Source organism: Gracilinanus agilis, chromosome 3 (genome assembly GCF_016433145.1).
Source record: "Gracilinanus agilis isolate LMUSP501 chromosome 3, AgileGrace, whole genome shotgun sequence".
Taxonomy (NCBI): Eukaryota; Metazoa; Chordata; class Mammalia; order Didelphimorphia; family Didelphidae; genus Gracilinanus; species Gracilinanus agilis.
The window spans coordinates 639091236-639115770 of record NC_058132.1 but is presented as its reverse complement, the minus strand read 5'-3'; the positions used below and the strand labels follow the sequence as shown (position 1 = coordinate 639115770).

Here is a 24535-nt window from a genome sequence, read left to right as displayed (position 1 = left end):
AGACCCAAATTAAATGCTTTCCTTGATTTCCTCTGATCCTAACCCACTAGCTGGAAATGATCTTTTTTTTGTCCCTAAGTCTAACAGAACTGATCACATACTACCTTTTGAAAATTTTTTATTAAAAAAAATTTTTGATCACATAATAATATCTTGAATTATAGTTCTTATTTGTGTATATGCCTTCCCTCCTCTTCTATAATAAAATATTTTTTGTGGGCAAAGACTGGGTATTATTCATCTTTGTATCCCCCCCATTGCCTAGAATGGCACCTTGTACACACAAAGGGCTAAATTAATGTTCGAGATTCTGGGATAAAAAAACAAAACAAAAATTTATTTATTTATTTAATTTAGAATATTTTTCCACAGTTACATGATTGATGTTCTTTCCCTCCCTCTCTCCTGTAGCCAACAAGCAATTCCACCAAGTATCATTGATCAAGACCTATTTCCAGATTATTGATATTTGCAATAGGGTGATAGTTTTGAGTCTACATCCCCAATTATATCCCCATTGAACCATATGATCAAGGAAATGTTTTTCTTCTGGGTTTCTACTCCCACAGTTCTTTCTCTGGATATGGACAGCGTTCTTTCTCATAAGTCTATGGGATTTTTTTTAAGAATGGGAGGGGACATGAGATCATAACTCCATTTCAAAGATGAGAAAACTGGAACTAAGTGTGATTAAGTGACCTGTTAAAAGTAAGCAATTAGTGGCCAAGCCAGGATTTGTGCCCAGCTCTTTTGACTCCATATTCAATATTCTTTCTACTATATCACATGTGATGAGTGAATAAATGAAAAAATAAATGAAGTAACAGAATAGAGAAATAATCAGATTAAAAAATAACTTAGTCAAGGGAAAGAAGGTCCTTTGAAAGAGTCTTGAAGGAGATAATAGAACTGGATTTATCAAGAGTATTTTCTATAAAAGTTTTATTTTAAACCCAACATCAAATAAAATGAGCCTACCCAAAAGGGCTGTGTAAGAAGCTAGAGATCTCTTTTTGTATACTTTAGTTTTCTAAGTATTTAATACATATACTATATAAATGTAAACTGGGTGTCTTTCCTTCCTTCTTTCCTTTCCTTTGCCCTTCCTTTCTTCCTTCCTTCCCTTTCTCTGCTCCTTTCCTTTCTTCCTTCCTACTCCCCAAATGAAAAAGGAAAAAAACTAAACCCTACTAGCGAACACATACACAAATACATGGGAAATAATGTTTGTATATACTGACATGTATGTATACTCAGACAAAACCACACACATACATGTACACACATGTGTAAGGGTGGTGGGAAAGATGTTTCTATTTTAATGTATACATGTAACATACATGTATGTATACATGTGTCTGTATTTATACTGGAACAAAACAAATTCCCACATTGACCATGTCTGAAAATAGGTTTCATTCTGCATCCTGGGACCATCATCCTTCCAGTAAGAAGCAGGTATAAGTTTCATCATCAACTGGTGGATTCCTTTTAAGCAGAAGCGCCTCCCATGAGCAAAGGCACAAAAGCAGGGAAATAAGCTCGGCATTAGGGATAATGGAAAGGGGCGGTGACTGGACTAGCCTCGTTGGGTAGAAGAAGCCATGAAAAATTTAGTTGGCTAAATAAGGCTGGGCCAGCTGCTGCCAGACATGGGTTGTGGACCTCAGATGAGCATTTTAACCTTTCTGGGCTACTCTTTTGAATTTACTGCCTCGTCTTGTACTTTGTCACTCTGGAAATTCTCACCAACGTCCTCTAGACATCAGAGTCGATGCAGTTACCTTCAGTGCCCTATAAGGAGTGGGCTGGTTGTCTGTAAATATTTTGCATAGCTCAGAGCAATAAAAACAGAGCACTTGTTCTACAGTCTAAGCAGAATATCAGCTTTCTAAATTAAATAAGGAACACCTCCCCCTTGCAGAAAAATAAAGCAGTCATTTCGAAAGAATGAATGAATGTTGGTACCTGTGCCTGTTGCAACCCTGAATATTGAGGAAGCTGGGAAGATGGTCGTACTTGTGGAGCGAAAATAGCAGCCTGGTCTAGGGGCTGGCCCTGGAAAAGAAATCAAAGGCATTTTTTTTTTTTTTTGGATCATAACAGCAACAACTGGTTTTTACTTCTTAAGCATTATTCCTGGTAACTAAAGTCTAGAGGTTTGCAAGCTGGGGTCTGTGGGCTTTTAAAAAATGTTGGTAGCTATTTTTCAACATAATTGATTTCCTTTGTAATCTAATGTATTTTACATTAAAATATTTAGTCTGTGAATGAATTTTACCAGACTGCCAAGGAGTCCACATCAAAAAAAAAAAAAATAGGTTAAGAGCCCTTTTCATAGAGTATAGGTTTGTGAAATGAAATTTAGAGTTTTTACTTCTTTCTTCCCAAAAGATCTTTGTTAGCCATTTTCTATGTAGGTGCCAATTTGATGAGATAGGCTAGAGGCTATCCAGTAGAGGGAGTCACTGAAACAAATAGATGGTCCAGAGCCCTTTTACTGTTCGCTCAGCTGAATGGTTTTGGGGGCACGGTATACCACTACAGAGAAAGGTAAGGAGTCCGAGAAGCACTCAATCTTTAGCCACCATTTGTGGTTTTATTCTAAATAAGTGGCATAGCAAAAGCTTTGCAATGCAATCTCATGAAGCCGTCCAGGGCCACGAGATGGTTTTCAACCCAGAAGACCTAACAAGGACTTAAAAAAATGTGAATAGGATGGAAGTGAGACAAACGAAACTGAAATTTCACTATCATTGGTTTTACGACTGCCCTGAAAACTCTCCATCTGTCTCCATTCAAAGACTAAATTTGGTGTTTTCTACCATTTCAAGGAGAAATTAACCAATCAATGACCAATGACAACTTCCACTGAAGCAACACATGATCTAAGATCAGTCATAAAGCACAATAAGAACACTTGCTGTCTACTCACCTGGCTCCATTCAATGACTTTGGGTCACAGAAAATATCAATGTGTTTATAATAAGAGAAACCTAACTATGTGTGCCTGCACTTGCTCAAATGAAGAACTTAACACACAGTCTCAGTCATACCCACAGCTTACCAGCATCCCATGGCTAGGTGCTTCCAGGAACCTGGGGGCTCTTTAGTCGCTGCTTTTAACTTGGTGGTGTAAGAAAATAATGATGGTGATACTGGGAAAATGACCATAAATGGGAATAGGTGAATGCAAGGCTAGAACATTTAAATACTCACTTGGCTCTCTCTTTTGAGGGAAATAAATGTGAAAAGCTAATTTGTTCTTTAAACACTTAAATTACCCAGTCTGAAATGAAAGGGGCAAGTTGGATGTCAAAACCATCAGTGAGTAGAAAAATAAATGAGAATGGCCATCAAAATCCAGCTTAGAGATGGGAAGGGAAAGCTTTCTCTAAGCTACACATTTGGGCCATATTTTTCTATGTGTGAAATATGCAAAATTTTCCCAAAGGGGAATTCATAATTGATGATACATGAATACTAGACTAGACTTTTTAAAATGCTGCTAATATTACCCATATTACAACCCTACCCAGATGCTACCCTTTCCACTCTTCTTTCCACAAAATGCCACAAGGACACCATGGTGAGTATCTCTTTTAAACTTTCCAGTTTCCCCTTTTCTCACTACCATTCATTTGACCAGCTTATTTTATAGAAACTTTTTACCTGGATCATCTAATATAACCTTAGTCTTCTGCAGCACTCAGAAACATGCAAACTAGGGTCCTCCAAAAGCATTTGCTCTAATCTTTAATGTTCTTATTGCTGCTATGAAGCTATCTTCAGGAACAACACTTATCCAGGAATTGGTTCCCCTTAAAATGTCTGAAATAGTGGATAAGATCTTGACACTCTCTCTCTCTCTCTCTCTCTCTCTCTCTCTCTCTCTCAGTACATTTTAATTTTTGTGAAATGGAAAAGTTATTTTGGAGAAAAGTTGGAACAATGAATGGCATTTCATATTCACAATATCATATACCTGTTTCTAGATCTGTCTTGGGAAGGGAAAAATGTATGAATTATATGTGATGGCATTAATTTGTAGAGAAATATTTTCTCAATGTGCCAAAGAACTTTAGAAACAATTCTGGTTATGGTTCATTGATGAAAAAATTTAGAGTAAAATAAATTCAGGAACTACTGTGAGCAGCAGTTCTCAGGCTTGTCATTAATTTGATTACTTGTCTTTACTTTCAAAATACAGCCTTCTTTTAATTTCACCACAATATTGCACAGTTGGTTCAGAAATTGGTTGGACAAGATGGACTTTCTCCGAGGCACTTCCTGATTCTGTGTTCATACTTCAAAAAGAGGTGAATTTGAATGGAAATAATTTTTTTTTGTTATCTGGGGCTCTCTCTCTTTCTCTCTGTCTATCTGGCTATCTCTACCCATCCATCCATCCATCCATCCATCCATCCATCCATCCATCCATCCATCCATCCATCCATCCATCCATCTATCTGTCTATTTCTCTGTCTGTCCATCTAACTATATTTCTGTCAATCCTATCTGTGTTATTTCTTAAGAACTTCCATACTTGCTTGCTTACCAATTCCTTGCCCCACCCTACCCTACATTATGGTACCACTTTAGGAAAGGCATTTGGCAAACTTTCTTATGTTTTGTATCAATGTGAGTGATCATTTTATCTGAAGGGGAAGTCAAGTCAACCCACATTTATGCACCTACTTCAGGGATTGAGGCAAACTGAATTTCCTTTTTTTAATCATGATTTACCATAAAGTTATGTTTTACATTAGGATTTAAAATCTAGAAGGAACCTTACAGAATATTTATATTCAAAGCTGGCAGGAACCTCTTAGAGATCATCTAGTTCCTTCCCCTCATTTTGGGAATAAGGAAATTGAGGTTCATAGGCATTAAAGGACTTCTCTAAAATCAAAGAATCAGGCAATGGCAGAGCTAGGACTTGATTCTCAGTCAGTGGGATCTAGAGCACCTGACTCTCAGCCAGTCGATTCCACAACCCCTGACTCTCACCCAGGGAGACCCAGAGTTCCTGACTCTCAGCCAATGTTCTTTCAACAAAATGATAACATTGATATTTTTTTTATTTTCACAGATCAGAACCACTTCTGACATCAATGAATTATAATTATCTTTTTATGATCTCAAACATATTTCTTAGCTCTTACATTTTACTTCTTACCATTTAACTCTGGAAATATTTGGGCTTAGATAGTTCACAAATAACAAATCGGGTGATAATAAATCCGAACAAGTGAATAGGTTAGGTATCCAGGTATTCTCCCAACAAAAATAGCTTCATCAATCAATTGAGCGAACCATGAAGTGAACGTTCTAAAACAGACTTTGCTATATAATCAAATTAACGGACAACAGGCATTAAACTGAAATTCAGTATTTTAGAAGTAGTGGTGCCTAAATCTCACAGTTAGCCACTATAGATAAGTTTTAAATCTATTTATAAGCACCTCAACAACTATGACCTGATATTCATGCATTCTACTCATTTGGTTCATAAAACATCTAAATGCTTTTTAAAAATAAAAATAAAAGGCACCCGACCAAAACCTGGTGGGCAAAATTTTCTGAGTTATTGGGTTGATATTGAGTTATTTATGATTACTTGAATAAGAGGTGACTATTGCGCAAGGCCAAACAAAATCTATATGAGTAATGGGTTGAAAGATTTAGAACTAGAAACATGTGGTTTAGTTCTCTTAATTTAGAGATCAAGGAAACCAAGGCTCAGAGGATAAATGATGGCTTGGCCAAATTCCCTCGGATAGTAAAGAGTAAACCTGGGATTCAAATTCAGGCACCCCAACAACCAGGCTAAGTGTTCTTTCCACTACAACACACGGAATTCTTATCAGGGCAACTATCTCTTTTGGCTGTAGGTAATTAACAGTGACAAAATAGCTTCTAGAGACAGGTAGGTGGCAGAGTGGATTAACTCTTGGACTCGGGAGTAGGGAAGACCTGAGTTCAAATTTTGCAGCAGATACTTACTAATGCTTTCCTGGACAAGTCAGTCTCAGTTTCTTTTTTCTGTAAAGTAGGGATAATAATAGTACCAAACTTCTAGGGTTTTTGTGAGGTTTAAATGAGGTAACATATCTAAGCTCTTGGCACACAGTACCTGGCACATAGCAGGGACTATGCAAATGCTAGCTGTTATTCCTGAGAAAAGCTTTAAATTATGAGGAAATTTCAAAAGGTCTCTCAATATAAGCTCACCTAATTTAGGAAAAATTAATGATAGCTTCAGTTTTGGGGGCACGGATGCTCACATTTTATTGGAGCACCAAAACAAACGTACTAGGTAATGTAATAGATGGATGTTACTGGAGTTTTTTGAAGCCTTCCATGACTACAATACTAAAACAACATGGAAATGAGAATATTGACTTGTCAAATATATATATTTTTAATGTTCCTAACAGCACTGGGAAATTTCAAAGAACATTAAGACCTCTGGAAATGACCTATTAGAACCCTAAGTTCAAATTTAATTTAGGTTTATTTTAAAGCAATAACAAAATTTGCCTGTTGAACTTAAACAACCGACAACTTAAGGAAACGATGTATAATTAAATTCACAAGACATCATCATCCTCTTGAATTAAAGAAGATTTTTTTCATCCTCCCTACTCCCCACCAATGACCTTATCAAAGACTGAAACAATGATGGCGTGAGACAAGATGGACAGTCTCAAACATGTGTCTAACATGGAATGATTTTTCAGTCCCATTTATAAAACAAATGGAAATCTCACCTGTACCCTGCATGTTCTAGACTGTCAAAAATAAATGTTATAGATAATTGGTGTTTAGAAAATTCTTTTCAAATTTCTCTCTGCTGAAAGGTATCAAAGAACCAGCATAACAAACATTCCAACCAAGAGATATTCATAAAAACACGACTAAACAGTTAAGAGTTGGAACAAATTTTCAATCTGTAGTTAAAAACAAACAAAAAAAAACAAACATGAAAAATACTAGACATGTAGTTAGCCAGGGATATTCATGAATTTAGATCCACACTTCACACTTGTACTGGTTCTGCTGAAAAAGGCTTTCGATTTCAAGTTACAGGCAGAGTAGCTGCTGCAGAAACCAATCATTTAATGAAAGCAGGCCTGTTCTAGTATGATATTAATGGTCATGCATGCAGGGGGCAGCTGGGTGGCTCAATGGATTGAGAGCCAAAGTTGGTCAAATCTGGCCTCAGATATTTCCTAGCTGTGTGTGACCAACTTGCCTAGATTTTTTCCACTCTTCGGCCTTGGAACCAATACACAGTATTGATTCCAAGATGGAAGGTAAGGGTTAATAAAAAAAGCATACATGCAAGTCCTATGGTTAAAAGAATTTTTTTTAATCCTTCTGTGCATAGGACAGAAAAATAAATCTGATACATTCTGCCTAGAATGTGGGGACCAGGTATGGGATGGAAAGGGTCTATTTTTTTTAATAACATTTCATTCATTATCTGACAATTGGTCTATAAAGGAGCATGCCATCTATTCCTTTGCTAGTGACAGGGAAAAAAAAGTCCCAAAAAGAGAAGACTGATCGAGGGATAAAATCAAGGTCACCAAGGAGACCATGCTTCAAAGCCCAAGCCGTGAAAATGATTCATTCATTCGTAATATTGTGTTGATTGAAAATGAAAAGTCCAAAGTGATTAAAATCAGCCCAGACAATAATCAAGGTCTATTCGAACATATTCTAGAGTGTATGGTGACACATAAATGCTTTGCATACTTTGAAGCAGATTCAACTCCTATCAGTGGCTCTGTTTAAGGAATATTCTTCTATTCTTCACTCGAGTGTTTCAATGACTAGGTCAAGGCGGTAGAGTGGTGTGTGTGCACGTATGTGTGTGTCTGTGTATTATATATATATATATTTATATACATAAAAAGGAAATGCCGGCAGGTGTTACCATTATGTTGTCAAAGCCATCCTGAAGGGGCACAGCAGAGTTACAGAAGTCCTATAGAAAGGGGACAGCAAGAAAATGGTAGACAATATACATAAGATTTCTTTTCTCCTAATCAGATTGGTAGCTATAATACATATGAAATATGAACTTTTCTCATGTTAACCAATAAATATAAACCAGCCTCTTCTCGGGGCTTAGCAAGGCATCTCCCACAGGGTTAGAGAACTTTTTTGAGAGATCCCAACTTTCTTTAATGGGAGCCGAGGGGATTTTTCCTCTAAAAATTCATTAGACTCTACAGTGGTCCAAAGACAGAGATGGAGAACAGAGATTCTCCCAACTGTCCCAAAACTTTACTCTGCCCAGATGTCCCGTAACCCAATAGGATGCCAAAGCCACCCTCAGCCCAGTCTTCACCATTTAGTCATGAGTCCTTAGTTTTGTTGGGCAACACTTCAGTTACAAAGCCATGAAATCACAGCATGGGCTGCCAGGATGTATGTTATATGCTGTTGTTATCTTTTAAAATACAAACTCAATTAGATCATAGCTTTAGTTTCGTAGGCAATTAAGCACAATAGAAAAAAAAAGATATCTCAATTGCCAAACTCAAGAATAGCGCTTTTTAGGGTAGTGCCCGGGAGCCAGTTTAAGATAAAGGCAACTGATAACTTGTTAGTGACTGCTCTTTTGTTAGTTAAAGGAATTCCATGTTTAGTCATTTTTGGAGGAATGCCAAAGTTGTAAATGGACTGACTGCCATGCCAAGAATTACCATGAACATTTACTGTTGCAGAAACAAGAGAAGCAAAGGCCTCCCCCAATTCTACAAGAATACAAATTTACTCTATAAATTATTTAGAGAGTAACAACTTAGATTCCTTAAATAAGTAACTTCTACTCTTGCCACAGTATGAACAGTCAATATAATCCATATTAAATGAGAATGTAAATATAATTTATAATAAATGGAAATCAGTTTCAGGTCCACCCAGGTCCCACTGTCCAACCATTGTGCTTACATATTTTATTAGTTTCTTCAAAGAAATAATTTAAACACTGACAACACTTTCTCTCAAATTGACATAGGCCAGGAATTAAATCCATTAAGTACACGCAAAAAATGACACGCTTGCTTCACTAGAAATTCTACTGCCTCCTATGATGGAGTCAGAGTTTTTGGTTTATGATGCAGTCTTTGACAGCCTTACAAAAGGCTGACTTGGGGAAGCATGATCATTTACACTGCGCCCACACAGAGGTTAGGGATAAAGCTTATCTCTACTGTGTTAGGCCACCAGCAAGGAAGCAAGATGAGGAAAGAAATTATAGGAGAAGCCCGAATGTTCAAAGCCGCAGAAATTTATATCTAGAGGATCAGCTGCATGAAATCATCTCAGATATTATCAGGGGAAGCATTGAGGGGGTTAGTGTGTACAGCAGTACAGGCTGCCAAGGTTTACCTACTGCTAACAAAAGAATAAATCTGAACTTCTAGGGCAGTGATGGCAAACCTTTTAAAGACTGAGCACCCAAACTGCACCCTACTAGCACATGTGAGCCTCCCCCTTAACCCAGACAGGGGAGAGAGGAAGCACTAACATTGGGGTGCTGGACAGGGGGGTGGGTGGTGTGAAAAATGCCCTCAGGTGTGGTGGAGAGGGAGAGGGGAGCAGCACCCTCTGGCACGCATGCCATAGGTTCACCAACATGGTTCTAGGGGAATCTTCTAAAACTAGGATCTAACTGAGCAATTCTGCAAAATCTCAGGGGCTGTAATAATCATACAAACAGCTTAGTTCATGCTGGGGATTCCAGGAAACCAGGTTTGTGGAATGAGCGGTGATGATGCATATTGAAGAAATCCAAATTTCTTGAATGAGGAAATAACTAAAAATAAAAAGAGTTGCTAATTTATTGTTTCTTCCAACAATGTTTTGTATTACTCATCACAGATTTTCTTGCCTAACTAGAGATAATCACATCATTGTTTGGGAGAGAGAATATTCCCACAGAAATCCTACTTTGAAATAGAGAATACTACTCCTTGGATCAATTCTGCTCAGAAAGAATAAATTCTAAGTTATAATTAATTACTATCCAACTTGCTTAGTTAAAAGCACCCCTATGAGGCAATGCATGCCCAGTCGCTTTGTAAACACCCTCAATCCCACATCACTGAAATGCAAACTCATGAATATGTCCAGTGATACATGCCAGAAGAAACTGTGTGTGTGTGAGGGAAAGATACTCATGCAGCCATTATTTATTAGATATCTATAAAGCTCCACAGATTTAATAAACTGCTAGATATTGGGGACACAAGCCCCCCAAAGATACCAGTTCTTCTGCTCAAGAAACTTACATTCAATGGAATGGAGGATGGGAAAGAATGGAATGGGGAGAGGGGGAGGAGGGGAAAACATAAACATAGATGTGGGAAAACAAAATACATACAAAGAAGTTTTGAGATGAGACTGGGATAATCAGGAAGGGCCTCTAGTAGCAAAGGGACCATGAGTTGAGTCCTAAAGGGAGTTAGAGATTCTAAGAAGCAAAGGGGGAGCCTTAAGGCTTGAGGGATCCCCAAGCAAAGCAGGACATGGAATGTTCTGTCTAAGGAACAGCAATGAAGCAAGTTTGGTTGGAATATGGATTATGTATGAAATCTATCTGGGGACAAGTTAAGAGAAAGGCTAGGTAGGCCTATGAGTGACAAATAGAGGAGCTTGTATTGTATCTTCAAAGTAACGGAGAACTACGGAATCTTCTTAAGTATGGAAGGGAAATGGCCAGATCTCTGCTTTGGGCATTTTTGTGGAGGTTGGATGGAAAAGAGGAGAGATTGGGGGCAGGGAAAGAAAGTAGCCTCAAAACCCCCCAAGACCATTAACAAATGGATTTCTTGGCTTCTTTCAAACATCAGCTAAAATCTCAGCTTCTCTAAGATGCCTTTCCTAGTCTTTGGTGTCTTCCCTCGGAAAGTATCTTCAGTTTATTCTGTCTTTATCTTGTTGGTACCCGGTTGTTTGCTTGTTATCTCCCCCATTAAAATGTGAGCTCCTGAGACTAGGGACTATACTTTACATTTCTTTGTATTTCCACCTAGCACTTAGCACACTGCCTGCAACATTGGAGAGGTTTAATAAATGCTTTCTGCCTTGATTGGAGGTAGAGATGTCTACAGGAGGCTGATGATGGGGCATTAGAACTTGGATTTTGGAGTCCTTTGCATAGATAACTGAACCCAGAGAGGCTAATGATAGTCCCAGGACAACTAATTTAAAGGGAGAAGAAGGATCAGGACAGAGTCCTAGGAAATATACACCATTTACTGGGTATATATACTGGGGATATAAATCCAAATGACAAAACGATCCTATCCCAAGGAACTTACATTCTAACACATAGAAGGTCAGACATCAATAAAACCTTTCAGAGGAGATGGAGAAGGGGTGGTCACATTGGGGAAAAGAACTAGGAGACAGCAGAATCACAAAAACCCAGGGTGGAGAGTATCCAGTAGCATGGAGTGGTTGACAGTGTCACCACATACTGAAAGGTAAAGAAGGATAAGAATTGAAAATAAATCTACCACATTTGGCTATCAAATGGTCCCTGGTGATCACACAGAGAACAATCCAGTGGTTTCAGACAACAGGTGAGACCCAAAGTCAGATGACAAAGACGTTAAGAGGAATGTAAGAAATAAGAAGTAAAGGCAGTAAGCACAGACAGCTCTATTGATCTCAGAAACTGAAACAAAAGACAGAGACAGGATTGATGTCAAGGATATGAGAAATGCTGAATTAGGAGGAAGAAGAAACTCAAGATAGATCTTCTCAATTTTTTCCTCTACAATATAAGGTGGTCTGGTGAGGGGGCATGGGCAAAATATGATGTAAATAGTTTAAAACCAATAAGTAACATAGCTGGGTGGTGCTGTGGACAGAGTCCTGAACTTGTAGTCAAGAAGTCTCCAGTTCAAACCCAACCTTAGATATGTCCTAGTTCTATGACCCTGGGCAAGTCACTTCACCTCTGTTTGCCTTAGTTTCCTCAGCTGTAAAATGGGGAAAATAACATCATCTACCTCCCATGCTGGCTGTGAGGATCAAATGTAGTAACTGTAAAACCTTTGGTATGTAGCAGGTGTCATATAAATGAATAATTAATTGGGCAATTAGCCTCAGTGTAAGTGTGTTTGGGTTCAAAGAACTAATGTTAAAAGCACTGTCTTATTCTTTAAAAAATAGCTAAACAGGTGATTTTTTTTTCCTCTTAAAGAAAAGAAGGTAAGAAAGTTCCTGTTCCTGAAGGAGAGAAGACTTCCTGTTACCTATAGAATTTCTTGGAGTATTTAAAGCTTTTTGCAAGTTGATCTCTTCCTACCTTTCCATGCCTTTCACACATTACACCACTCCCCATGCTTCATGATTTAGCCATCCTGTTCTCCTCGCCACTCCTCACACATGCTGATCCATCTCCCCCCTCCATGTGTTTGAACTGGCTATCCTCTATCCTGGCAGGCTCCTCCTTCTCTCCTCTGCCACTTTAGAATTCTTGGCTTCCTTCAACACTGGGCTCAGATGCCATTTTGTAGCAGAAGACTTTTCCTAAGCTCCCCAGGTTCTAGTGTCCTCCCTTCTGAAGCTACCTTCCATCTGCCTTGTTATCTTGTCTGTGCCCTTTTTTTGGCGCATGTGTCGCCCAGCTTCGATTCTCTCCCCACCCTAAGTCATCCTTTGTTCTGCCACTAAAGACGTATTAGATGCCAGCAGCAACTGACACCTCCAGGATCAAAAGCAAAATGCTGTGTTTGGCATTAACATAACCTAGTGCTGGCTCTACCTCTCCAGTCTGCTTATCTTCTTATGCCTGACTCTCCAACAGGAACTCTTCAGTTCAGTGACACTGACCTCCTGGCTGTTTAATGAATAATACAATCCCAACTCCTGGCTCCTGGCATTTTCTCTGGCTGTTGCCCATGCCTAGAAAGCTCTCCCTCCTCTGCTCCAACTACTGACTTCCCAGGCTCCTTTTAGTCCCAACTAAAATTTCATTTTCTACAAAAGGTCTTCCCCAATCTCTTTTAATTCTTGGGCCATCCCTCTGTTAATTATTTCCTATGCATCCTGTATAGGGCTTGCTCTCTCTATGTTTGTCTGCATGTTGTCTCCTCTTTTAGACAGTAAGCTCCTTGAGGGCAGAGACTGCTTTTTGTCTCTTTTTGTAACCCTGCATCCACTGTGCCTGGGACATAATAGAATAGGTGCTTAATAAATGTTTACTGATTGATTTGATTGCTGTCTCCTCCATTAGAATGCAAGCTCCAGGAGGGCAGGGACCTTTTTTTCTTTTCCTTTGTGTTCCTGCCCCAGAGCACATCCAGGTCCTGGTACCTGGTGTGTAAGGAATAGATGCTGGTTGATCACTTACATCAGAGACATTCAAAGGATGGAAGAGAGGAATTCCTTTGGTCTTCAAAGTAAAATTTATAGATGTGTGAGGGAGAAGAGGAAACCTCTAATACAAAATGAATTGTTAATTGTATAAGCTATTCAAAAATTAACAAGTTCCCATTTTTATTTTTTATTTATTTTTATTTTTTTTAAACCCTTACCTTCCATCTAGTAGTCAATACTATGTATTGGCTCCAAGGCAGAAGACTGGTAAGGGCTAGACAATGGGGGGTCAAATGACTTGTCCAAGGTCACACAGCTGGGAAGTGTCTGAGGCCAGATTTGAACCCAGGACCTCCTGTCTGTAGGCCTGGCTCTCCATCCACTGAGCTACCCAGATGCCCCCCAAGTTCCTATTTTTAAAGTGATAACCTCTCAATGTCTCCAGGCAATTCTCTACAGATACAGGCTCCCAGATGACTTGTGGCATTTCACCCAAAATGGGAGTTTCCATTCTGAAAATCCCTAATGCTGGAGTGATCATGGGTCTTGTCCAAAACTGTTTATTAAGAACACATTAATCATAGAAGCAGCAGCATGACTATATCCAAATATTAATATATTTGTTGCTTAAGAATGTCATTATAACATGTGGTGGGGCAGGGAGTTGGTTAAGATGCCTATTATAACATTGGGAGTATTTGGTTAAGATGGTTATTGTACTGATAGATGGTACTAGTCAGGATGGTTATTCTAACATTTTTAGGAAGGGCTGTTAAGGTTGTTCATTTTTGGGGTGAGGGCAATGTGGAGTACAAATGCAGATGTTTAATAACAGAAAACAACAGAAAACAATGGTCTGGGAACATTTTCTTCAAGGCCCTTTGAAAGGAGACACAGGAAAGGCAATCTGTCCCCTTTTCAAGCCCTCACATTTCAAATGCTGCCTATTTTGGGCTCATTGCATAATTGTGAACTTCTTTGAGGGCCTTTAGGCTGTACTTGCTACTTTATTCATGTAAAGTTTCATTTATTCAATGGTAGGTAAGACTAACATGTTTCCCTTGGGAGTAAGTGAGCAGAATAAGGTCTTTACAAATTAGATTCTATAAAAGTGTTTTTCACATTCGAAGTGGAGGGTTCCTCAATTCCCCATTGACTTATAAACCAACATTTTAAAAAGCAACCCAAATGCCAGACAGCAGACTATACATTCAGTATTTATAGAAGCTTATAGTGAAAAGATTAATTCATTTTACAAGAATGCTTAGACATAAGGTCATAGATTTTTAGTCAAGCTAATCCAAGGGGCAAAGCTCCTCTCTTCTTTCTTTTCCTTCTTTTTTGTTTCTACTGTAGATTTCTAATTTCACTGACAAGGGGAAGTTACACTATGGAAATTCCCTTTAACCAATGATAATTTGTATCTGTCTGTACCTTTACATTAAGAGAGAGTACCCCAGGGCAGAGAGAGCTTAAGGGACTTGCCCAGGGTCACCATTTGTACATATCTGAGGGAGTATTTGAACTCAGACCCTCCCTGCTCCAATACCAACACTATCCACTGTGTCACTCTGTCTCTCAGGTCTCTTGTTAAAGCGCTATGTTTTGGACAATACCTATTACTGAAATAATCATCTTCTTAAAGTCTTTTGCTAAAGCTATAGAAGGGCTCAACTCACAAACTGATCCCCTTCTTTTATCTTTTATTTACTGATCTGTACCCGTGGTGTGTCCTCCAAGAATACAATCTCCTTTAGGGCTTCTGTCATGGTATCCCCCAGCTTTGAGCACAGTGCCTTGTGTGTAGCATGTCATACAATAAATTGAACCGTACATATGTGCAAAAAACACATGGACGTGAAAATCCCTTAAGTCTTACTTTTAGCAAATGTTCTCAATTCAAAAAGCATGAACCAAGCCACTTGACTTTTTGCATATCCTGTGAATTCTTCCCAATTTGAAAAATCTTCATGGACTTTGGGAGAAGATTCACTTAATTTGAATAGTTACCCATATTTATTTACAATTTTTTAAACCCTTACCTTCCATCTTAGAGTCAATACTGCATATTGGTTCTAAGGCAGAAGAGTGGTAAGGGCTAGACAATGGGGGTCAAGTGACTTGCCAAGGCCACACAGCTAGGAAATATTTGAGGTCACATTTGAACCCAGGACCTCCCATCTCTAGGCCTGGCTCTCAATCCACTGAGTCACCACAGCTGCCCACCTATTTATAAATATTTAAAAGATTGACACCACTAAAGAGCAACAATAAAATCCTGGACAAGTCCCCTATCCTCTAAGCAGTTTTCTAAGACTCTAAGTTAATAGAGAAAGGGTTGACTTCCTACTTGGCAAGTGTTCAATTTTCCTGTTTCATAATAGTAATGATGATTGCTAGCATTTCTATAGCCCGTGAAGGTTGGCAATGCATTTTACTTTTGTTATATCATTTATTTAACTCCAGTAAAAGCTAAAAATCTTTTGGCATTTTGATTGGCCTTTGATGAACGTCCTAATCTAATAAATAGTCTGCTGTCTAATAGACAGGCATAATCTCTACATTGGTCTGATCTTGAGAAAATGAGTAACCTATCAATATTTGGGAATGTTATTTTCATATGTGGCAACTTGAGACCTCCTGTCTGAGATAGAACATTCTCCATTGTGTAAATGGCAAGAGAATATCACCTACTCTTAAAGGCGTCAAAACATATCCTGACAATAGTCTTAGAGTTAATGATAAACACAGTAAGTGTGGATGGATACACGTCCTTTAAAATGAATCTTTTCTCTCTTATAGTGAAGTCTTTCTTATCTTTCATCTTTGCCTTTCTCTTAAAATGCCTTCTCCCCAAACCTGTAAGAATTTAGCTCCTTCCTCTCAATGATTCTATTTGCCTTTTAACCTTCTTTCACTAGAATTTAGTAAAAAATCGTCCCATGTCTAAGCCTGTTTTAGCCTCTTCCTCTCAATGATTCTATTTGCCTTTTAATCTTTTTTTCACTAGAATTTAGTAAAAAAATTATCCCTTGTCCACAGAAACAGAGGCAGACTCTGGCATTATACAGCAGATGCGTAACTGAAAAGTTGCTTGGATCACAGAGTTTAAGACTGATGAAATTTCAAACATAGGAAGAGATCATGTTCCTGAGACCCACACTGGTAAGTTCTTTTGCAAAAGACTGAACGCTGTAGGAACATGATTTGTTGTTGTCTGTTTTATTTGTATGAGGAGTTTAGATTTTTCCATATGAAAGTTCCTTGCAGCAATGCACAACTGTATATGCTGAGATTCCTTTTCTATTAATTTTTCAATCCAATAGACTGATTTCTTTACATACTGTAGAGCTGTGCCTCCTCTTGAGCGTGTCATTTTTTTTTTTTACCTCTATCTTTGCTTCGTGTATTTTTTTTAAGAGGGCAGACTGCCTTTCTCACAAACTCTAAATTCCACAAAACCAAATTTCATTTCATTCATCCTACAGGCGTGGAAGGCAATGAAATCGATGGGATGTTTACTGTACTGAAACTTCAGTGGAAGGCACCACAAGTAGAGATTGCAGTTTAGACCCTGACCTCCAGGAGCTTATGGTTTAGTTCAGGAGGAGAATGAATACACCTGAAACTACTCGAGATCCTGCCTCCCCCCCACTCCCCAGGAGCTTACAGTTTGGCTAAGGAGAAGAGCCAACTTGGCGGAACCCACTGGATTAGAGTTACCAAGCGGCATCTGCTACAAATGTAAAAAGAGAGCTGTGGGGTGACAATTCACCAGGGCTAAGAGGAAAGAGAGCAAGGAAGGAGCCAGGGTTAATCAGGGAAGGCATAGAAAGAAGGATCAAGCCCCACATGCTGCATCGTGTGAATAACAAGAGAAGAGCAACCTAAATCTATCCATAAATGCTAATAAACCAAATATGGCCAGGACTTTTCCTCTACTGAAGCTATGAGCCAGAACAAAGTGCTGGAATGAATATATCCATGTTCTGGGATTTATGCACTATGTACAAAGAAAGACACAGATGCATAAGCTCGTGCATGGAGAAACTCAAGTGCAAAATGTGTTGTAAACACACACGCGTGCACACACACACGCCACACCACTAACTGCTGGAAGGACTGAAACAAGCAACATTCTCTGGGTGCTGGATTTGGACAAACCTGTTGGAAAGGTCTTGTTTGGGCTTGTTGTCTGAGGAGTCGCTGCTGTTGTTGTTGCTGCTGCTGTTGCTGCTGCTGCATAAGCTTCATCTGTATCAGCTGCTGCTGGGACGTGATGGCATGGATGGAGGGAGGCTGCATCATGGTACCCGAACGCCTCTGCAGCATGTTGGAGAGGGCTTGCTTTGTGTTGGTGGGGACAAACGAGCCCGTGGGATCCAGCCGAGAGCCGCCTAGAAGAAACAACACACAGAGAGCTTTTGCAAGATCCTGGGTACGAGCAGAGAACCCCAAACCTCAAGAACTAGACTGAATTTATTTTGTCAAGCTTAGAGTTAGGAAGGAGTTTAGAAACCAAACCACCAAAGTAACTTTTAAAGAAATTTCAGCATTATGGGTTTGAGTGATTTTTAAACCAAGCCACTTAATAGTTCTGTGCCTCAGTTTCCTTTTCTGTTAAATGAAGGTTCTGAACTAGTTGGCCTCTAAGGTTCCTTCCAGTTCTAAATCTATGATCCTATGACCTTAAAGTTCTGAGGGGTTATGATTCCATGACAATACATTTCTAAATAAAAGAGAGCCTATTTTGCAGAAATGAGCTTGGTGGTGGATTGGCAGGGGAAATAAAGACATCTGAAAGGCTTAAGTAAGAGCAGCCAGGTAGCACAGTGGTCACAGTGCCAGTCCTGGAGTCAAGAGGACGTGGGTTCAAATCTGGTCTCAGATACTTCCTAATTGTGTGACCCTAGGTAAGTTACTTAATCCCAGTTGCCAATCCTTGATGCTCTTCTATTTTAGGATTAATAATAAGACAGAATCTAAGAGTTTTAAAAAGAAATAGAGGGAAAAAAATCTTAAGGAACTCAGTTTAGTCTATTTGGCTTGAAGACTGCTTAGGAGTTTTTGAGAATTCAAATCCCACACTTTATTATAATTCTAACTTTTTCAAGATTAAAAAGGAAAGGCTGTGTGAATAGTGGATAGAAAGCAGGACACTTTCCAGTCGGGCTCATGAAATATATTGGCTGTATAACTGAAAACAAGTCCCATAACCTCTCAATGTCTCGGGCAAATCTGTCACTCTTTCTATACACACCACAAGACAAGAAGAGGAAGAATGGATGACTGGTTAGAGAGAGGATGGCCCTGACTCTTCCATTTCCTGTTGGCATGCTCATTCTCAGTTTTATCCCTTCTTTCCCTTTAGCTCAGGTCAGAATGTATTCTGTTGTTAAAGAAGCACTTCTGTAGCTTCTGCATTCAAGAGCATAAATCAGAGATTTCCCTCCTCTAATTCCAAAATATGCACATACACATTTACTTAGAATGTGTATCTGACTCTCTCCTTTAACTACAACTGGGTTCACGTGTTTTCTCTTGAAGGTTGAAAACAGCCACGACAGTTTCAATTCTACTTTAGATAGTATGAAAACAAGCAAAGGGGATGGGGATTGCGCAGTGATTTCAAACATGGAGGGAACTCTTGTTAAAGAGATTTTTTTCCAGCTCACAGTCTTAGAGAATTGTCTTGAACACTGAGAGATTAGAGTCACAGAGCCAGTATAAGTCAGGAGTGGGATTTGAACTCAGGTCTTCCAGGTTCACTATGCCATAATACCTGGAGAAGAAGATGCCAAAAACAGCTCAGCAGTAATGGACCCTAGTCAGAACACATTTTAGCCCTGTGTTCAATTCTAGGCATCATATTTGAGGAAGGGCATTGATTGGCCATATCATGTCCAGAGGAAGAAGGACAGACTGCAGAATGGGCTTCAGAGAATGCTAGACAAGAATGGAATGATATTTTAGTCCGGATTTGGGCCTGGGGAGGGAGGAGGAGAAGGGAAGGGTGGGAGAGACAATCGATCAACCAATCAAAAGCCATTTATCGAGTACCTGCTCTGTGCCAGGCATTGTGCTAGGGCCCTGGGGATACAGAAATGAGGCAAACAAAAAACAGTTCCTGTCCTCAAGGAGCCTATAGCACAGTGAAAAAAAGTCATGAACAATTTGTAGTCCATAACCATCTGGTCTCATAGGGGAGAACTAGAAATCATAAAGGAAACTGCAGAGAAGCCAATTTTGGCTAAATGTAAGGGGAAAAAAGCTTTAGACCAATATGAGCTGCTCAACAGAATAGAATGATCTGCCTCTGGAGACTTCTGGAGAATTTTCTCTCGTGGAAGGTTGGTTTTCTGCAGAGTTTGTGATGGCCACTTTATTACAATAAAGATTTCTTTGAGAAGATCTTTTCTCAAATATGAGTTGTTCTGGCTGCTAAGGTGCCAGATTTAGAGGTTCATGCAGGCTCTGAAGCCCAGTGACTGGGGTCAGCCACTTAATAGTTCCATGTCTCAGTTTCTTTTTCTGTCAAATGAAAGTATTGAGCTGGCTGGCCTCTAAAGTTCCTTCCGGCTCAAAATCTTGGATCCCGTGCCCTCAGAGGTCCCTTGCATCTTAAAATTCTGAGCATTTAGGATTCCATGACAATATGATTCTAAATAAAGAGCAATTAAGCAATCTCTGGGCTGTATGGCAACTTTTAAATGAAGTACACTTGTGAGCCTAGCAAAGAGTCGGCGTCTAATAATCTATATTAGTAATGCCTTATTAATGATTAATAATTTATGAATCTGCGCTATACATAATTAACAGAATTATTTTATAGCAAAAAAAGAGGATGTATATTATCGATCTAACATCTACTGTACATCTTGAGGTTGACTTATGCAACCCAACTTCCGATAGTGAGTCAGAGAAATGGATTATTCATGGAACATCAGGCTTAGCAACATTTCAGTGATTCTGACAAAAAAGTCCTGGCACACCCCAAAACCAGAAGTGGACAATCTGTCAAAACAAGAACTCAGCACTTCTGAGCTCCTATTTTTACAGCAAACCTCTCACAAGCCTGAAAAAGAATGTCTGAGCTTAATATAATCACAATTGCTTCATATCACATGGCAAGAGGTTGCCTCACAAACCATCTTCCACATTCCAAAGATTATCCATTTTATGAAGTAGAACAACAGTCTTCCCCATAAAGAATACTTTAGATATGTTTAAATAGGTGTTAATTGCTATTCTTTGATCAGAAATACTTTTGAGGGACAGCTAGGTAGCACAGTGGATAAAGTACCACGCCTGAAAATGGGAGGACCTGGGTTCAAATCTGACCTCAGGCACTTTCCAGCTTCCAAGTCACTTCATCTATTTTGCCTAGCCCTCACCCTTCTGTCTTTGAGTTGATTTTTACACAGACAGTAAGGGTTTAAAGAAAAAGAAAAGAAATATTTTAAAAATAAAATCCAGTTGGGGTTAAACAATAAAGATAAACAAATCAGTGAAATGCTCAATTATGGAAGTAGCAGTAGTGAATGTCTAGGTCCGAAAAACTATTAAGAATCTGAACCATGTGCTCAATGACTTTTATTTATTTTTTAAATTTGTTTTTAAACCCTTAACTTCTGTGAACTGGGTCTTAGGTGGAAGAGTGGTAAGGGTAGGCAATGGGGGCTAAGTGACTTGTCCAGGGCCATACAACTAGGAAGTGCCTGAGGCCAGATTTTAACCCAGGATCTCCCATGTCCAGGCCTGGCTCTCTAACCACCCAGCCACCTACCTGGCCTAGCACTTGTGCTTTAAAGAATGTAAAAGGTGTCAGGCACAGAGTATTATAACACAGATTACTATCCAATCTTCTCAAGGTATTTAAAAAATGATCAACATAAAATCTAATAAGTTTGAGTAAAAGAACTGGCTTTCATTCATTTGTGTAAATAGCCACAAATAATTATTTAATACTTAGTTGTAGAAAATACTGTACTGATCAAGATAGATCAATAAAACACAAGTCCTGCCTGAAGGCATCTTATTGTGCTTTGTTCTAAAAATATTATGAGTAGACCACATGACTTGTATGAGCTTTATCTTCCTTCCTTTTCTCTTTTTCTTTCTTCTCTCTCCTTTCTTTTTATTCCTTCTTCCCTCCCCTTCCTTCCTCCCTCCCTTCCTTCTTTTTCCTTACCTTCCATATTAGAATCAAAATTGCATTGGTTCTAAGGCTGAGGAGAAGTAAGGGCTGGGAAAATGGGGTAAGTGACTTGCCAGGGTCACCCAGCTAGGAAGTGTCTGAGGCCAGATTTGAACCCAGGACTTCTCATCTGTAGGCCTGGCTCTCTGTCTACTGAGTTGTCTAGTTGCCCTCATCTCTTTCATTTATAATCAAATCTCACTGTATAAATGAACAGCTTTTTTTCCAAGACCAAAGTTAATATACACACACAGATATGACTCTTATTTTAAATAAAATGAAGAGGGATACTGGGCAAAATTCTGCTATTTTAAGCAACAGATATCAATAAAATTTTATTTAAAAAGGAAAAAAAAATCCTCTGCCAAAGAAGGGAACCTCCCAATCTTTTACAGCCAAGCACTGAAATCCAGATCCTTGAGTCATTTTTATGAATTTCACTGATTTATAAAGTCTGTTGAATGTCTATTTAAAAAGTAAAACAAAAGCGCCTTCTAGGAGATAAGGGAAAACAGCCCCCTGATGAACAAGTGATCTTACATACCTGGTGCCAGTGACTGATTCTGCAGGAAGAAGCCAGGTTGTTGTGGTTGTCCCATAATGTTATAGCCCCACAATGCCGACTGAGGGTGGTGCATCATTTGGGAGGAAATTGGTGAGTAATTGGGAGGCACTCGGTATATGTTGTTCTGTGGGTATTCCTTCAACACACATGGTAAGAAGAAATGTTATTACAATCCACATACTACATGAACAAGGCAGACTCTTCCTACGCTTTTTGGGGACGGGTCCTCTTGTAGACTACAGAGCTATTTTTAAGGATGTAAAAACGAAAGAGAATGCCAGTTAGCACACGCTCTCTACAGATCTGTCCCCACTTCAAAAAGCTTCTTAAGGGAAAGATTTTAAACACATGGTGTTGGGTCTTCCTTTATGATACCGAATGACTGATAATGAAGACGAGGCAAGGCTAAAATAATGTATTCAATGACTAACCCCACAAATGTGGCCAATTCCAAGAAGAGACCTAAAATTCATCTCAAGTTTTCTGGGCCTTCCTTGAACCATCTCTGATGTGGAATGTTGTGGCAACAGATGAGTAGAAGAAAGAGTTAAAATTGAAACTACAAGTGGAACGGAGGGCAAAAAGAAAGTTCTGGATTCCTCCACTTCCAAGAACAGTAACAGAGAATCCTCATTACTATTTTTTTTTCAAGAGGTAGCAGTTTGATAACACTCAGAAGAAATATTAAAACATTTAGGTTTTGAGAACAACAAATCACCAATGGCTTTGATTGGGTCAGATGTAGCCTTATCACAGGACGCCAGTTCAAATCCTAACTCTTCCATGTACTAGCTGGGTGATATTGGACCAGGCAATTTAGCTCTCTAGGACTCCTGTTTCCCCCGTGGCAACATCATGCTTGTTGTCAAAGGCTCATTTAGGGTCACAGCTTTAGAACTGGAAGGGGCCTTGTAGGTTGTCTAGTCTAATCTCCTTTCATTTTGGAAAATAGGAATTGAAGCCCATAGATGGTAGATGACTTGCTTGTACCCACCAAGGTAATAACTGGCAAAAGCAGGCTAGAATCCAGATTTCCTATTTCTAAAGCTGGCAATATATTTCAAAATGGATCAAATAGCCAATGAACAGGGTCCTTCTTCTAATGAGAACTGTTTAAATTATAGGGGAACTCTTGGATAATGCTAATGTCAAGGGATCGACCCACTGGCCATCAGCAGACCAGCCATGCTCTGATAAGCTCCTACGTTTCAGGGCACCACAATCAGCACTCTGTGTCCTAACTCCTGCAAGGCTGGAGCATGTTCTTTCATACTCACATCAACTCTTGAATTTGATTTGGTCTTTCGCTTCCTCCCTTTTGTTTTTTTTTCCTCATCTGCTGCTGCTGTTTTCCCCTGATCAGACAGCTCAGCTGATTTCCTTTCTGGTTCCTGAGAGACTGGTGTGGTTGGCTCTTCCTCTTCCTCCTCGGGAGGCAGAGGCAGAGGCTCGAGGTAGTAGCTTCTGGGTTTGGGTGTAGGATGGGTGTGGTAGAGGAGAAGATGGTGTTGTTCCTCGTACTTGATCACCTTTCTGTCCACTCGAACGGTCCCGAACCAGGCCCAAGAGAGGGGAGCTGGATTTTTGTGACCCTCAAATAGGTCCCATGGGGACACTTTCTGTTTTGTGGACACCTGGAGACCCTATTTGCAAAAGAATAGACTATGAAACCACTCATTAAAACATATCATGGCCAAAGCATCAAATCAAATAAAAGCCATTTAAATATCATAAAATTAATTGATTTAAAATATATACTCCATTATTTAAGTTAATTAAAAATACAATCAATTAACAAAATTTAAAAATGATTAAACCCTTATCTTCCATCTTAGAATCAACACAGTATATGGGTTCCAAGGCAGAATTGCGGTAAGGGCTAGGCAATAGGGATTAAGTGGCTTGTCCAAGGTCAAACAGCTGGGAAGTGTCTAAAACCAGATTTGAATTGAGGACCTCCTGTTTCTAGGCCTGGTTTTACAATCCACCAAGCTGCCTAGCCACTACCAAAAAATAAATTTTTAAGGCAAAAACCAATGGCATATTCTAATCACACTTTGAATTTGTGTACATACTTAAATTATATCAATATGATGTCACACAACGCCCCATCTCTGGGCCTTGTCCTGGCTATCACTCAGCCAAGGATGCCCTCTCTCCTTACCTTCACTTGACTCATAAACCTGGCCTTAAACTATCTTTCCAGCCTTACAAGACTCTCCAGTCTCAATGGACTCTTCCTAGGCTCTAAGATCCAGCCAAACCGGTTTTCTCCTTCCAGCCTCACAGGATTTTCCAGTCTCATTGGACTCTACCCAGGAGCTAAGATCCAGTCAAACCAACCTTCTCTTTGACCCTCACTCAGAACGTAAGTTCCCAATTCTTCACTTTTGCACGAGCCTTCTTCTGTGCCTGGAATGTCC

At 39.3% G+C, this 24535-nt stretch overlaps 1 protein-coding gene across 1 annotated transcript in view; it reads right to left on the bottom strand.

The window, feature by feature from the left end:
• Positions 1-24535, bottom strand: part of MED12L (mediator complex subunit 12L) — a 386104-nt gene that overhangs the window by 15141 nt on the left and 346428 nt on the right. Inside the window, exons 37-41 of the mRNA XM_044669473.1 lie at positions 23390-23755; positions 22092-22248; positions 17515-17747; positions 7946-7996; positions 1969-2058 (exon numbers count right to left, since the gene is read on the bottom strand). Coding sequence (XP_044525408.1) covers positions 1969-2058; positions 7946-7996; positions 17515-17747; positions 22092-22248; positions 23390-23755 — 897 coding nt within the window. The remainder of the gene's footprint in view (positions 1-1968; positions 2059-7945; positions 7997-17514; positions 17748-22091; positions 22249-23389; positions 23756-24535) is intronic.